The 14,936-nt window shown below is 45.2% G+C and overlaps 1 protein-coding gene across 2 annotated transcripts in view; it reads left to right on the top strand.

The window, feature by feature from the left end:
* The window catches only part of vps50 (VPS50 EARP/GARPII complex subunit), a 130,484-nt gene that overhangs the window by 104,301 nt on the left and 11,247 nt on the right, over positions 1-14,936 (top strand). For both annotated transcript variants that reach the window (XM_064348277.1, XM_064348278.1), the window contains exons 23-24: positions 8,422-8,570; positions 14,428-14,524. In XM_064348277.1, coding sequence (XP_064204347.1) covers positions 8,422-8,570; positions 14,428-14,524 — 246 coding nt within the window. The remainder of the gene's footprint in view (positions 1-8,421; positions 8,571-14,427; positions 14,525-14,936) is intronic.

Below are 14,936 nucleotides of genomic sequence, written 5' to 3'. Positions count from 1 at the left end.
GTATATTCTTGTATGTTTATTTAATTAATTTCTTATTATAGTTTGTTGATTGATGTCTGGCTGCCAGAAGAGATCAAAGCCAGAATCAGTATGTGTGGAACTGAAGAGCAGGGCAGCTTAACCTTTTCCAGGCAAGGTGGCCTTCCACCAAGCTCATATTACTGTGACTATTACACGTAATGAGATGATTTCACTTCTTAAATGTGAACTGTTCTTGAAATTTGGATAGCATAATTTGATGCTCCTGCCTGAATTAAACAATGTAGTTGAAACCTCTTGTGCAGAAACGGGCAGTCTTTTGATCATGCGCTGTTCACAAAAGTGGGTGGAGGGTATGATCCGGAAATTTCCGAACTTCAAAAAAAAAAAAAAAAAAAAAACTGCAGAAGAGAATTGTTAAGACTCGTACATTAAACAACACCTTTAAACGTACCATTCTCCCAGTCAAATCTGCTATCGATGTAAAAGGTGGCAGTGTAGCACAGTGGGTAAGGAACTGGGCTTGTAACCGAAAGGTCGCAGGTTCGATTCCAGGATAGGACACAGCCATTGTACCCTTGAGCAAGGTACTTAACCTGAATTGCTTCAGTATATATCCAGCTGTATAAATGGATGCAATGTAAATGCTATGTAAAAAAGTTGTGTAAGTCGCTCTGGATAAGAGCGTCTGCTAAATGCCTGTAATGTAATGTAATGTAATGCATCAGTATTGGAAGCAGGGATGTCATTTTGAGCTAGGCGCAGATGAGCCTCGATTGTGAAACGCAAAAAAAAGCATGGAGTCGTGGAGTTTATTTTGTTCCCCCTTGCAGTTTTCAATCGAGCGTACCCAAACCGTAGAGTGCTGTTCTGCATTTCCCGTTCCAAGGAATGCTAAATGGTCTCTGAGAATGGGCAGCCCTCGCTTGTCAGGTCATGTGGTTGGCGTGTAGCTGGCAACCAGGCAACTGCTCAACAAGCTGTTCTGCCGCATCAAGTTGGAAAAAACACCCTTCAGCTTGAAACTCGTCCTCCATTGGTGAAGCTTTGGCCAATCACGCGCGGGCAGCCTTCGGTGGCGGCGAATGGACGGACGGAAGGCGCGTGAGCTCGAAGTCCGCTGTAACGGACTTGTAGCGTCCCCGGCCCGCATCGAGCTTAGCGAGAAACAGTGAATACGGGGAAGCTTGTCAGTCTCGTCCGAGACGCCTTACCCAAGGAGGCGTTTTTTTAAAAACGCGCCGCCAGCTCGAGGCAGGGAGATGGCGTGGCGTGGCGGCTGCCTTCGCGATGTCCCCCGCCCTCGGACGGAGTCGGAGGAAGGGCGAGCGCGATTGCGACGGGCGAATCTGGGAGGATAGAGGTTACCTCGGTCTCCTCGAAGTCACGCTCTGATCTTGTTCGCCATGCGTCGTTTCACGCGACGGGGAAAGGCCCGCGCTTCCCCATTCGATTCTAAATCGAGCGCGGCGGGCGTTCAGCGCGTTGAAAGGGAGGAGAGGATACGGTTAGGACAATGAAGTGCGTGCGTGTGTGTGTGTGTGTGTGTGGGAGAATAAAGTTCAGGAGTGCTTGAACTCATCCTTTTTCATGACAGCTGTGTGTGTGTGTTTTCCTTATTTAATTTATTGTTATTTTTTTCTGCCGGTTTGGGTCACGTTACAGTTACGTGTAGCGTACCGGTTAGAGAACCGGGCTCCGGGGGCTGTGGGTTCGATTCCCAGGTGGGGGCACCGCCGCCTCTGCACCCCTTGAGCGAGGTCCAGGCCCGAATTGCTTCAGTACATATCCAGCTGTAAAAACGGCTTGTGTGCCAGAAGAACGTGTGCTGCGTAGGTCTCTCTGGGCGGGAGCATCTGTTAAACACATAAAGCGCCAAAGGCAAAGGTTAATGGCAAGACGGGAGACGCATTGCTTTCTCGCAGCTGTAACACATTTTTAAAAATGTTTTTGCTGAATGTTAATGATGTGTGAATGCGATACGAGCAACGTAAAGTCAAACCCTCACGCAACGCTCGCTCGTCTAAGCCGCAGCGCACTTCAGAAAACAGAGCATCGCTGTGGTTCACGCTTTCAGTGATTAGATTAAGGAGTTTGCGCTAAGTTAGCCGATTCTTTCAGTAATTAGATTAAGGGGTTTGCGCTCCTCTTTGAAACCGTATGCGCCTCGCTTCTGGAGATTGGGGGAACTCTCCATTTATCGCAGGTTTACTCCAGTTTTGAGTGTTAGCCGTGGTTACGGTCCTCTTGTATATTTTTCCAGCTTCTTTTAATTGTTTTCTTTTCTCTTTCTCCGGAAATTTGCTAAGCTGTTTTTAATTTTTAAAACCGAGTCGCTCCGTCGTTTTAATGGAATGCTAAGCTGCCCGAGCGTCATCACGCTGGATTTAGTTTACGTAGCATCTGCCAAGCTCATTTTTCCGAGGGCTCCGATTGCCCAATAAGGCTGTTTCGCGTCCAGAAAGCCTGTTTGCCATTTACCCACTCAGCAATGCTCAGCGATGTAGCTATAAACAGGATTGCTAATGAAATAGCCGCGGCGCACACGCGCGTTTCCTGCGCTGCGGCTCCATCGCTGTCACACACGACGACGCGTTAGCGGCTGATTTGCTGAGACCGGTCCTAATTACTCAATCAAAAAAAAAATGAAATGACCTCATTTACAGTTATGCAGTAGGAGTCGCCTGGAACAATAAGGCCTGCTTTACACGCCCAGATAACGAGGCACCAAGGAACCCGACGCCAGTAGCATGGCGAGAAAGCTTAAATAAGGAAATGGAGGCGATGGGCAATGAGGTGCGGCATCACGATGAGGTTCAGCATAACAACGCAACGCTAATGGAGAACCGTTAGAAATGACATCACGAGCGAAATCAGTTCATTTGGCTGAACAGAACGAACGGCCGGTGATGCAGAGAAAAAGCTGGTGTGTTGTCAGGCGGTGCAGAGAGGGAAAACCTTCCTAAAACACAATGCGGGTAAAAGGAACAGGTGGAACAGTCCCTGGAGGACGAGAACATGGCGGAGGTGGAAGGAACAGACTCAGCGGTGCTTCTGCGGGGCGTCTGAAGGTTAAACTTCATTCGCGGTTTGTTCTACAGCCCAGCGAATGCGTACCCACAAAAAACACAATTGTTTAAAGTCAGAACCGCATTTTCATAACTGTTAACTGATGGCAAATTAGTCAGTAGAAGTGCTGAAATAAATAAGACTTTCACATTCTATCTGAAAGTAAATGACTAGTGATTAATGGAGAGAAGAGGCCTATATACAGAGCATCCGGCACCTCAAGCAACACAGAACAAAAAAGGTACAAATATGTGGCCTACTTAGAAAATGCCAGGACACCAGGAAGTGCGTGTATAGAATATAAAGTTTAAAAAAGTTAAGTATATGATATATATCATATAATGTTGCAAGTACATTGTATAAATGTATTATTTATACTTTTTACAATATATGTTGTATGTAATATATATTCCTAAGTACAGTGTGCCGTGTTATTAGGTATTACAGTATTATTCCCCAATGGGAATTTGACTTATTACCTCTGCTGGGTGGTTATTCTCCTTTTCTCATTCGGTGAATATGAAGATTGCAACAGTGGAAGTGGGGTAGAGGAGAAATATACTTGGCCAGCATATATCTTCCCAATAGAATTGTTTTTCTGTTTATTTCATTACTTGCCCAGAATTTCAGTATTTGTTTAGATACCATAAGTAGTGGTAGAATAGCAAACTTTCCCAGAACGTGCGCAAATGTTGTTGTAGAGCAAAAGAAAACTTCTGCTTGTAATCAAAGCTGCATAGAAAAGTCATCTTAAATTGCAGGAGCAGTTTGCGGGGATATGTCTGCGCATTCGCATTTGTAGTTGTCTTGAAAGGGAACGCGGAAGACTGTTTCAATATTAATTCGATAGTTATAGAAGACATAAACAAAGGAAATCGACTTTCTTGGGTGAAAACTGGTTAGTTGATTTTATGCTGACACGCGCTCACATTTTTGTAGGCGTGCATGTTTCCTTCAGTATCAATCCAACGTCCCGAACGTTAGAGTCTGTAATGGTTTCTTTCTGCTGAGCAAAGTAACCAACAGGCGGGAGTAACTGAAATTGTTATCCAGTTGACTGATGATGTTCTTTCCTCTCTGTGTGCTGTAAAGCAATATACATTGATTATGCCCTTTATTAAGGAGTGCTGATGGACCGATCATTGCATGTTTCAGTACGTATATATCAATGCATTAATACTTTATTAGTGCGTGAGTGAAATATGGGATTGTAAGTGTGGAATGGAGGATGGATTTGTGGATTTTAATAGCGTGACTCGGTGACATTAATCTGCACAGTAATGCCCTCCTTTTTTTGTCAGACATTTTATTTTTGTCAGATATTTCTTTTTTTTTTACAGAATAAGATCCAGTACAGTACAATAAAAATCCCCGCCATTTTCTATCATGGGGGATAACATATCACAGCTTTTTGCACGTTTAGGGATTTAGTGAATTTTCTGCCAGTTTTATGCGAGACATGTTTTGTATTGCATGTTGAAACCCTTAAAAATACCACTCTAGCTTTACTCTTTAGAAATTTTATGAAGACTGAATTAAATGATGTTAGCCTGAATTATTGTCCTAATGCCTGATGAGAACCATTTATCAAAAGACCACAATTTGAAGCAATCAACAGTTATTCTCCCCCAAATTACTAAGTGACGTGCTCTTGGAGATCAGGTGGTTTTCTGACTTAATCTCGTTGATGGATTAGAGAAGGGTTGTGCTGCGTATAGAGTGGCAGATGAAAATGTTTGCTCTAATTTAATTTAAATGAGATTTTCACAGTTTTTGGCTGGACCGCAACAGCGGGGCCAGCCCTATAAACGCGAATGTCTGTGACTGAGTGATGAAGTTACACCATTGGTCGGGCGAGTTATGAAGTCACACCATTGGTCGGCCGGATGAAGTGTGTACGGTCCAGCCATACACTAGGTTTTGACCTGGTCTTGTTACTCTGAATTTGGAACACTGATGGATCAGAGGGATATTAATATAGTACTCAAATGAAAACTAAAAAAAATTCTAATAAAAATTTAACCTCTGGACTCTCACATTGTGCATTCGTCTAACCATAGATTCCGATCTTAAAAAAAGAGTGATCATAAAATTCTTTTGATTGTTTATTTACTGTTTACACATTTAGACAATAGGTATTAAGCACAGCTTTCCCGGAATAGTTAGTAAGTCTAACAGTTAATGAGACATCAGCCATCTACTAGCATTGTCTTTACCTTATGAATGTGCCCCAGCTGCATCGTGCACAGGCCCTTTAATGAGCGACTGGTTCACATTCATCAGCAGTTTAATAGCATCACAACAACGGTGCCTGTTTCACTTAGCAGTAGCATTATTTCCACTATGTAGTTAATGTACTGACTGCCTCTGTATCACCCTTGAAGGTGCCACAAGCCCCTCCTCCTTTGCTCCGAACCAGGGGCGGAAGTGATACGAAAAGAAGGGACTTCTGGGATTCCTCAGCCATCTGCCGGAATCAAACATGGCAGATGTGTTCCGTTGCCCCGGCGCAGGTGCTGGCCTGGGTGGGAGGTAGACGGTCGGTTGCTTCTCCCTGCTGTGGACCCGCTGAAGGGTGTAGCAAGGGCGTGCCCACAGCTATCATGCCGTCTCTGGAAGGGCTTCTGGGCGGCAGGCCCGTTGAGCAGTGCGGTGATGTATGCTACGGGCGGTGGGGGGGCCCCCAAGGAGGCCAGCGCTGGCAGGCAGTGAGGGGCCCTTTGGCAGGGCCCCGAGTTCTGGTGCAGAGACACCCTCAAACAGGCTCCCCGGGCCAGGTGGTGGGGAGCCCTCTGGATGGCCTGTGCAGATGGTTGGCAGGGGGTCCTGTAATAGCCCCACAGTGGCAGGACTGGGACAGTATCTTGTCTGTCCCCCAGGGGGCTCTATGCCTGTAGTCTCCACCAGTCGGTGCACAGTGCTGGGGTGGTCACTGTGACACATGAACAGTCAAGAGAAACTCAAAATGCATGGCTGCATGCCTTTTATGAGGATCTCCACTCTGGCTCTGTGCACTTGATAAGAGTGCCTGCCAAATACTGTAATGTAATGTAAACCACAAAATTCATGGAAAAGAATATGAACATGAAAGAATATGAAAAGAGTATGAGCCAAAAGCGATCCGCGATAAAAGACTGAGCACAAAGAATTCACCAAAGGCAGCTGCAGCACAGCAACCGCTTGGCTAGCAGGTGGCCCTGTGTGCCTGGGAGGAAGGCCTTTTGTGGAGCCCAGTAATTAGGCATTGCACCATATCTGTTGTCCTGCCAGCGACTGGGGCTGTCGCTGTCCAAGGTACTGCAGCTCTCCCAGGTTACTGAAACACCTGAGGTGCTGAAAGGACAGCGCACTGAAAAATAAAACTGCTCCTGTAGCCACAATGTGTGTGTGTGTGTGTGTGTGTGTAATGGTGTACACATTCACGATTTTAAATCAGAATTTGAATTGGACTAATGTTGCATTATTTCTTGACCTTCTGAATGCATTTAGCCTTCTCTTACAGAGCATCATATTAACAACAGTAAGGCCACGTTTGCGTACTACCTTAAATGGCCAAGCTGCTTATCCAGCATACAGCATTGATTTCAGCATCCACAGCGACCTACTTTCATAAAGATCATGAAACATTATGTTACAAAACTGTTTTCTTGAAATAAAGGACACGACCGTATCAACTTTTTAACATTTTTATTTCTAATTTATATTTGTTTTGGGGAAAAGGGGAAAATGCGCCAAGGCGTATTGCCGGCACATTGAGCAAAGCACTAAAATGTGCAAAACAAGCAGAACACTAAATGGAGAAAGTAGTTCAGAAATACAAAGTGCCGTATTTTTAAAAAAGTTATTTCTTCAGTCAAAATGAATTCCGCTCCTTTCAGTTGATCCCGCTATTTCAGTTGAGCTTTTACCTAAGTGCTGTATCTCTCCTCTTTACTTATTAATTCCACAGGGAATGCACAGCTTTGGTTGTTTGTGTGAGCAGGGCCCGCACACGAATCGAGCGCACTTCACGCCGTTGTCTTTAGGCTTCTTCGGACCGCGTTTGCCGACCTGGCACTCCCGACGGGTGCGCGGGGCGACGCTGTGACCGTGGCTGCTTTGGCGGCTGCTGCTTGTCTTTTTTTTTTTTTTTTTGGGGGGCTTTTCAGATTTATTGGACCGAACAGTGTAGACGGACAGGAAGAACAGGGGAAGAGAGAGGGAGAGACGTGCGACGAAGGGTCGCGCGGTCGGATTCGAACCGCCGACGTCGCAGCTCGTGACGAGCGTGCGGACGGCGCTCTACGGGCTGCGCCACGAGACGCCCCCCCCCCCCCTGCTTCTGTCTTTGACTTCGTGTGATTTTCCACACAGCCCACATGCCAGGTCCATGATGGTCCAAGTCGTTCATCAGTAATACCCGCGCTTGCTCTGGGCCCAATCGCGTGCGTGATCTTGCCGTCCTGTAGCCTGTTCAGAGTTTAGCCGAACTCGCCGTTTCAGCGAAAGACTAAAAGTATGTCGGGGGGCGTTATCGTCACAGAGTTGTCGAACTACAATACCCACAATTATCGATCCCCGTGCTGAGGTCAATAATCAATGTGAATCATCTTCATCAAAGTATTGCGGTGAATTATTTTTTTGTGTGCGAAATTGGTTTGACCCAGAAATTCTTATCAAAGCGTCGACGGTTCGGTTGCTGAATAGCGTACCAGAGGAGAGAGAGCAACCCATTCACACCTGGGTATCAGGAGCTCTCACCTATTGTCTGGCAGGGCGTTTTTGTGAAGAAAATTGAACAAACTGCCTGCGTTTCTTTAATGAGTCGATTCTTTTCATTCTAACAACGCTGTTATTTTGAGCCCAGCTATTTAGGAGAAGTCGTGAAAGGAGGAGGGTAATTGCTTTTGCAGTGTTTGGAGTAATTTGCATTTTAAAGTCCTGACGCCGTTGCCGTCGGCTCTGGCATTTCTACTGTTTAGCTAGGAATCATGACCACACACAGCACCACAGAAATAACTTATTTTTGTCATTCCTGTTTCCTTAGTGCTTGTTAATAAAAATTTGAAAAAGGTAACAATGCTAGATAGGAGCTTTTAACAGGCATACAGTAAAGAACTGTCACAGCATTAGGTATGCATTTATGTCAGTTTAGCATTTAGGGACCACAGACAGCTCTTACCACATATTATGTGCACACCATAATTAGTTATAACTTCCTTCCGGAGAAATGCTCAGAAACTGCCTATAGATTCTATAGATTCATTTTATGTTTAACGATAAACACTGTAGGTGCTTCAGGGGCTGTCGGTAAGAAGTGTCCCTGTCGCCCGTGACGGAATGGGGTCAGCCTAGACGGCGTCCTCAGCCTCCTCCGCCTCTGTGTCGTTCCAGGAGGCGGCGGCGGAGAGCGCGGGCGGCCACGCCCCGTCGGAGGAGCGGAAGGAGAAGGTGCCCAGCCCCCACCTGAGCCAGCTGGTGGTGCTGACGGCCAGCGGGACGCTCTACGGCCTGGCCGAGCGGGTGGTGGCCACCGAGTCGCTGTGAGTCGCCGATCACACATTACACAAATGGCGCTCTGTTTGCACACTGCATGGCCAAAAGGTATGTGGACACCAGACTTGCAACGTCCAAAATGATTGGCATTAATGTGGAGCTGGTCCTCCTTTTGCTGCTATAACAACCTCCACTCTTCTGGGAGGGCTTTATACTAGATGTTGGAGGATTTCTGCAGGGATTTGCAGCCAGAAGAGCATTGGTGCGGTCGAGCACTGATTGGGCCATTATGGCCTGGCTCACAGTTGGCTTTCCAATTGATCCCAAAGGTGTTGGATGGGGTTGAAGTCAGGGCAGGGTTGAAGTGTGGAAAGGACCTGCCTCATACTGTTTGCGAAGCACAGAATCATCTAGAATGTGATTGTGTGCAGTAGCATTAAGATTTGCCTTCACTGTAACAAAGGGGCCAAGCCCGAATCATGAAAAACAGCCCCAGACCAAGGGGTGACCAGATACTTTTGGTTGTATAGTGTATTACTGTCTTTGGACAAAATGCCATTTTTGCTTCTGGTGAATTTTTTCCTGTAAACGTGCTTTCTTCACAAAACGTAACATCTTTACAAATAATTCCACACGATCTGATGGGTAACTGTGGGTAATGTGGTTCTGTAAAATATTATTCAGAAATGACCTACCATGCTTGTTTAGGTTGACCCTTTTATTACTGGTTTGTAAAGGTGTTATAGTGTGGTATTCAAGGTGTCAGTATTTCACTAAGGCTTTCAACTCACCTTCTGGAGTATGTCAGAAATATATTACATCTCACACAAAACTATCTGAGCCAATTGAAAACATACGTTAAAAAACTGAAATAATATGAAAAAGAAAACCACTCAAGTGAACTATCCCCTTGGCGTAAGTGTGACCTGTATGTTACTGTATATCCATGTTTTATTCCTGTAGGTCCATCACCAGAATCATTTGATCCTTATTTCTCATCAAAACCGCGCAAATCTTTTTAAAACAAATCTTAAGAAAATTCCTTGAAGAAATATATATGGGTGAAACGTGACCTAAAAAGATAAAGCTCGCGAAGAACTAAATCCTCTGGTGGACTCTGAGTTTTTAAATCTAAACCCTTCCATCTGGCCTCTCATCTGTGCAGTCTCAAATCTGGATAAACCAGCTATCTAACACACCACTGAGAGCAACTGTCTTTAGTGCACCCGATTAGGTTGCGGTGCATATTTTGCTAGAAACACCCCTAACAAATGTACTTTCCTATATGGTCCTATGAAAGTATACAGTCATAATTAAAAAAATAAATCAATAAAAAAAAACTACTGAGGATTATGGGCAACACATCTATGAGACAAAAAACCAATAAAAAAGTTAATAGTTAAAAATAAATCATTATAATGTGGATGCAATATATATATATGTGTATATATATATATATATATATATATATATATATATATAAATATATATGCATATGCGTATGCGTATATAATTATGTAGTATAATTTGGGCTATTGTCCAGCCCTTGATCGGTTGCTTCTGAGCCTCCCACCTCTCCCCAAAGCATGGTAGAGGAGCTTTTTTTTAAAAAAAAAATCATATCAGAGCCCTCTGCCAGGACACAGTAATGCTTCTGACTGGACTTGCCAGAGGTTTGCATTTACATTAGGGCTAAGCCTAGCAGAAGCATTGCTGGAACCTGTCCTGCTACGATCCTAAATTTAGCCCGCCCCTGCTTTCCTGTGCAGTTCTCACACTTGCTGATTGTGTCTTTGTCTCCTGCCTCAGTCTGCTGCTCTGTTTTTATACCAGTGTGCCTGTGGGGTCACCCTCTGTCTTGCATTTAGGTAATGGAAGGTGGGTTTATTGGATCACTGTAGGTTATTTTTGGATGGAACAATAGAGTTACCAGGTCTTTGATGCAGACGTATTGTGCCCCCCCCCCCCCTCCCCCCTTTGCTGCTATAACAGCCTCCACTCTTCTGGGAAGATTTTGGATCATGGCCGTGGGGATTTGCTTCCATTCAGCCCAAAAGCATTAGTGAGGTCAGACACTGATGTTGGGCGTAAGGCCTGGCTCGCGGTCGGCATTACAATTCATCCCAAAGGTGCTCGATGGGGTTGAGGTCAGGGCTCTGCGCTCGCCAGTCATGTTCTTCCCCAACAAACAGGAAGAGCCTTCCCCAAACTGTTGCTACAAAGTTGGAAGCGCACATTTCTCTAGAATGTCGTTGTATGCATTCTACATATTGACAGATGATTTTTACGCGTGACATGCTTCAGCACTCGACGGTCTTGTTCCGTGAGCTTGTGTGACCTGCCGCTTTGCGGCTGAGCTGTTGTCGCTATTACACTTTTCCGCTTCGCAGTAACAGCACTTGCAGTTGACTGGGGCAGCTCTAGCAGGCCAGTCATTTGACAAACTGACTTGTTGGAAAGGTGGCATCCTATGACAGTGTTGCGCCGATGACAGCTTTTCAGTGCGACCCATTCTACTGCCAATGGAGTTTGTCAATGGAGATTGCGGGGCTGTGTGCTTGATTTTACGCACCTGTTAGCAATGGGTTTGGCTGACATAGCCGCAACCATTAATTAGAAGGGGTGGCCACATACTTTTGGAAATGTAGTGTATTTAAAATATATGAACATCTGTTCAAATCTCGGAGAGTAGTGGGACGTACACCTGGGAAATAAGCTACTTAATAAGACATTAAAAATCTGATCCTTAAGGAATACAGAACTCATACAGAACTCTTTCCATGCCAAAATTTGTAGAGAGCCTTTTTTCTGCAAGGAGCTGCTTGGCCTGCAAAAGGCTGTGTGTCCGTTTAGTACATATGCATGTGAGGAATGTGTAATTCTGAACGTCCCCATTAGCACGTTCGCCAGGATGTTTCAAAGGTCATCCTCAGTGCAACGCCCCATTCATTTCTAGTTTAATGGAATAATCAATGAGCCCACGAGGTTGTGTAAAGATCAAGCGTTTAGGCGTGAGAGACAGGAGACAAAAATGTGCTTTTATATCGACCGCGGGCCCTGTTTATTCAAGTGTAACCGGATAAACATTAAATTATGCTCAATCAGCTAGTGGCGTGTCTCCTCCAGTAAACAGGTGCCGTTGAGCGTGACTCGGATGAAATGCAATTTTCAGAGTCCATGGAAAAAACAAAAAAAACAAAGTACATTTGCCCGGGCTTGTCAGAGCACCTCATGCTATATTTAACAACAGCCCAAGAGTTTTCAAATGCTCAGATACCTCACACGCCTCGTTTAAAGTTTATGTTTTTTTTTTTTAATTCTCTTGGTATTATTTTATTTGTGACCTCGTTCCCCTGATGTCAGAAATCAGTCAAACTGTGAACGTAATCACATTGGATGGGTTTGAATTTTACGAGCGCAAAATTAGCACAGGTGGTCCTCTTTTATTGCAAATGACTTTACACATTTGGATCTACCGGATCATAAATATTAATGCAATCATGAGTTCTGAGCAGGAGCATTATTAGTTGCAGTATGGCGTGTGCACAAGTAAACTTCTGCAAAGTGCAGTCTGGGAAGTATAGGAGGTGTCGTGTGAGGTCGGCAGCGGGAGGCCTTATCGCGGCGCCCCACATACTCGGGGTGTCCCGATCCGACCCTTGGATCAGTATTGGCTGCCGCTACCACAAAATTTTAAGGATCGGGTATGGGCTAGGACATGGACGTTCTCAGTCCGATCCTCTCTGACTGCGCAACGCTTAGTATGCATGTTAACTCTCGCCTGTAGCAGAGCTTTGCCCTTCGCCCATTTTCTGACTGCCTGTACTCTCTTTAGGTCAATTGTCTGGATGCGCCGTCACTGCCGTCAGCGAGCGCTATCCGTCTGCCGCCGCGAACGAGGCTGTTTGTTTATGAAACAAGTTGCTATCTGCTGTCAGTGTCTGTGCTTGGTGTGTTAGCCCACCTATGGGCGTATAACCTGTTAGTGTAGGCCTGTTAGTCGGACGAGAATTTAAAAACAACAAATTCAGAAAGGAAGTGCTTTGTCCCAGGTTGTACGATAGGAACTATAGCTCTCCATATCGGTAGAATGTAGGATAGGCTACATCACATAGTTAAAATAAGAAAAGTTGTCTTTCTTTTTACAAGACCACAGAATGGTGAAAATACATCAGATATCAGTACATATAGCCTATATATATTCTGTGAGGGTCTCGTGCCTGTGAGGGCCTTGCGCCAGAAGGGAATTCTTTTCCCTTGGATTCATTTTTTCACACACAAAATCATATGTATTATGTAGGCCTAGGAAATTTAGCATACTGATGGGCTGTGTGACAGTGGCGGCTGCTGAGATGAAAAACGAACGGGAAGAAAACTTCCCTTTTACACCGTTGGTACCCAGCCCTGCTCATGGAGATCTGTCATCCTGTAAGACTTCATCTTAACCCTGATTTGGCTCACCTGGCTCTACTGATTAGGAGCAGGCCCATACAGGTGCGAGACTCTCACAGGCCTGTGCCACCGCCCCAATCGACCCCCCCCCCCCAAACGGCGGGCGTGAGTACAGGTATGCGCGGGCTGGGCTGGTGAGGGTGCTTTGCCCCGCCACGGTGCTTCATTTGGCCCGGGGCGTTGCCGCACCTCCCGCCCGCCAACTCAGCTCTGCCGTCCGTGGGGCCAGAGCGCTGAAAAAACCCGCCGCGTGACATTTTAGGCGCGCTCATGCAGCGCTTTTACATGCACGAGGCGCATGCACTCCAATTCTGTTTTTGCTCCCGCCTTTTAGCATTCGCGTACTACAGACCACTACAGACGCATTACTGCTTTCGCGCGGCTTTTTTGTTGTACGCCGGCGCTAACGAGGACCGCTAATAACTATAATTAGCATCTCTGTGATACCACGCGCGCGCTGTTGACATCGGCTTGTGTACGGCAATTATTAGTTCAAATCGCGTGCTCGTGCAGATGCCGGTCGTACGCATCGGTGGTCTGTAATTACTCCTCCGCGTCCCGGCTTTTTGATTGATCTGTTTCCACGGACAAGAGGAAAATAAAAAAATTGTTTCAAACGACCTGAAGTGCATGTTTTTTTTTTTTGTTTTTTTTTTTTTTTAAAAACACTGGAATTTGCTTTTTTCACTACGGTATGTGAGACATTTTGCTAATGTTTTTTTTTTTTGCAAATCTTTGCTTGGGGCACACAGAACATGATGGGCTTTGAAATTATTTTTTAAAAATAAACTAATCAGAATGGCTTTGGTGAGATTGGAAGATAATGGTAGAAACTAATTGTCATAATGTGTATTTGCATACTGTAGATTAAGCTTTAAACTTTGTGTGTGTGAGTGTGTGTGTGTGTGTGTGAGTGTGTGAGTGAGTGGGTTAGGTGAGTGAGTGAGTGCATGTGTTTGCACGTGCAAGCTTTCGTGTGATTATAGGGTGTATGTGCAATCTGTGTCATTTTTTACTTTTTTATCCAGAAAACAACTTTAAATGTGGCACAGTCCGTAAGCTAGCCTACTCTACCTCAGGGTTCAATACCCAGCCCTGAATGTATGCACTGTTATCCCTTCTCCATGTCTTTATCACCCACTCTACTTTCCCTCAGTGTGAATAAAATGGGAGGGCTGCCCAGTCTCTTCATAATAAAAAAAAAAACATCCGTGCACTTATTTATGATACCCAGGTTGGATGTATGCAAAAGTAAAGCAATTACTAAGAAACTCCCTTACCTGCCACACATCTTCATTTAGCAAATACCCCGGGGGCAGAAGTATGCGCTCCCTCAAAGAGAGTGCCTGTTCCTGCAGGCACAGGCACGGGGACGGCCGGCGCTAAATCGCAAGCCGCCGACGTTTCATTTAAAGCCGAGATACACGGCTGACTTCCTGTCTCCCTCCGCAGGGTCTTCCTGGCCGAGCAGTTTGAGTTCCTGCAGCCCCATCTGGACACGATGATGCCCGCGGTCAAGAAGCCCTTTCTGCAGCAGTTCTACTCCCAGGTCAGAGATGGTTGCCCGGGGCTCTTTTTCCCAACAGCCGCTCTTTTTGATGTGAAAATTAGGGTTTTTCATTTTTTATTTATTTATTTTTTTTAACATAAGGGCAGATCGAGTTAGCTGGTAAATAAACGAGTCTAGATGTGTATGTTTTTTTAATAGACTGCGAGCGGCGCCTCTGAATTCCTTGATCAGCTGATCTGTATTTTATGCTCGATCCCAGGCTTCTTCTTTGCTGAAGTGTTTGCATGCCACGGTGCACTTCTCTTCACATCAAAATGAATAAAGAAATACAAGAAAATATAGATTTGTGTCAGTGCTTCATAAAAGAGAAAACACAGAATCCTAATACCTACTAATATTTTTATGAACTGTAATATTCAGATGGGAATCCACAGTAAGACCACTATGATCG

This window comes from Anguilla rostrata, chromosome 8 (assembly GCF_018555375.3).
Source record: "Anguilla rostrata isolate EN2019 chromosome 8, ASM1855537v3, whole genome shotgun sequence".
Classification (NCBI taxonomy): domain Eukaryota; kingdom Metazoa; phylum Chordata; class Actinopteri; order Anguilliformes; family Anguillidae; genus Anguilla; species Anguilla rostrata.
The sequence above is the reverse complement of the archived record's forward strand: the minus strand, read 5'-3'. Positions and strand labels throughout refer to the sequence as shown.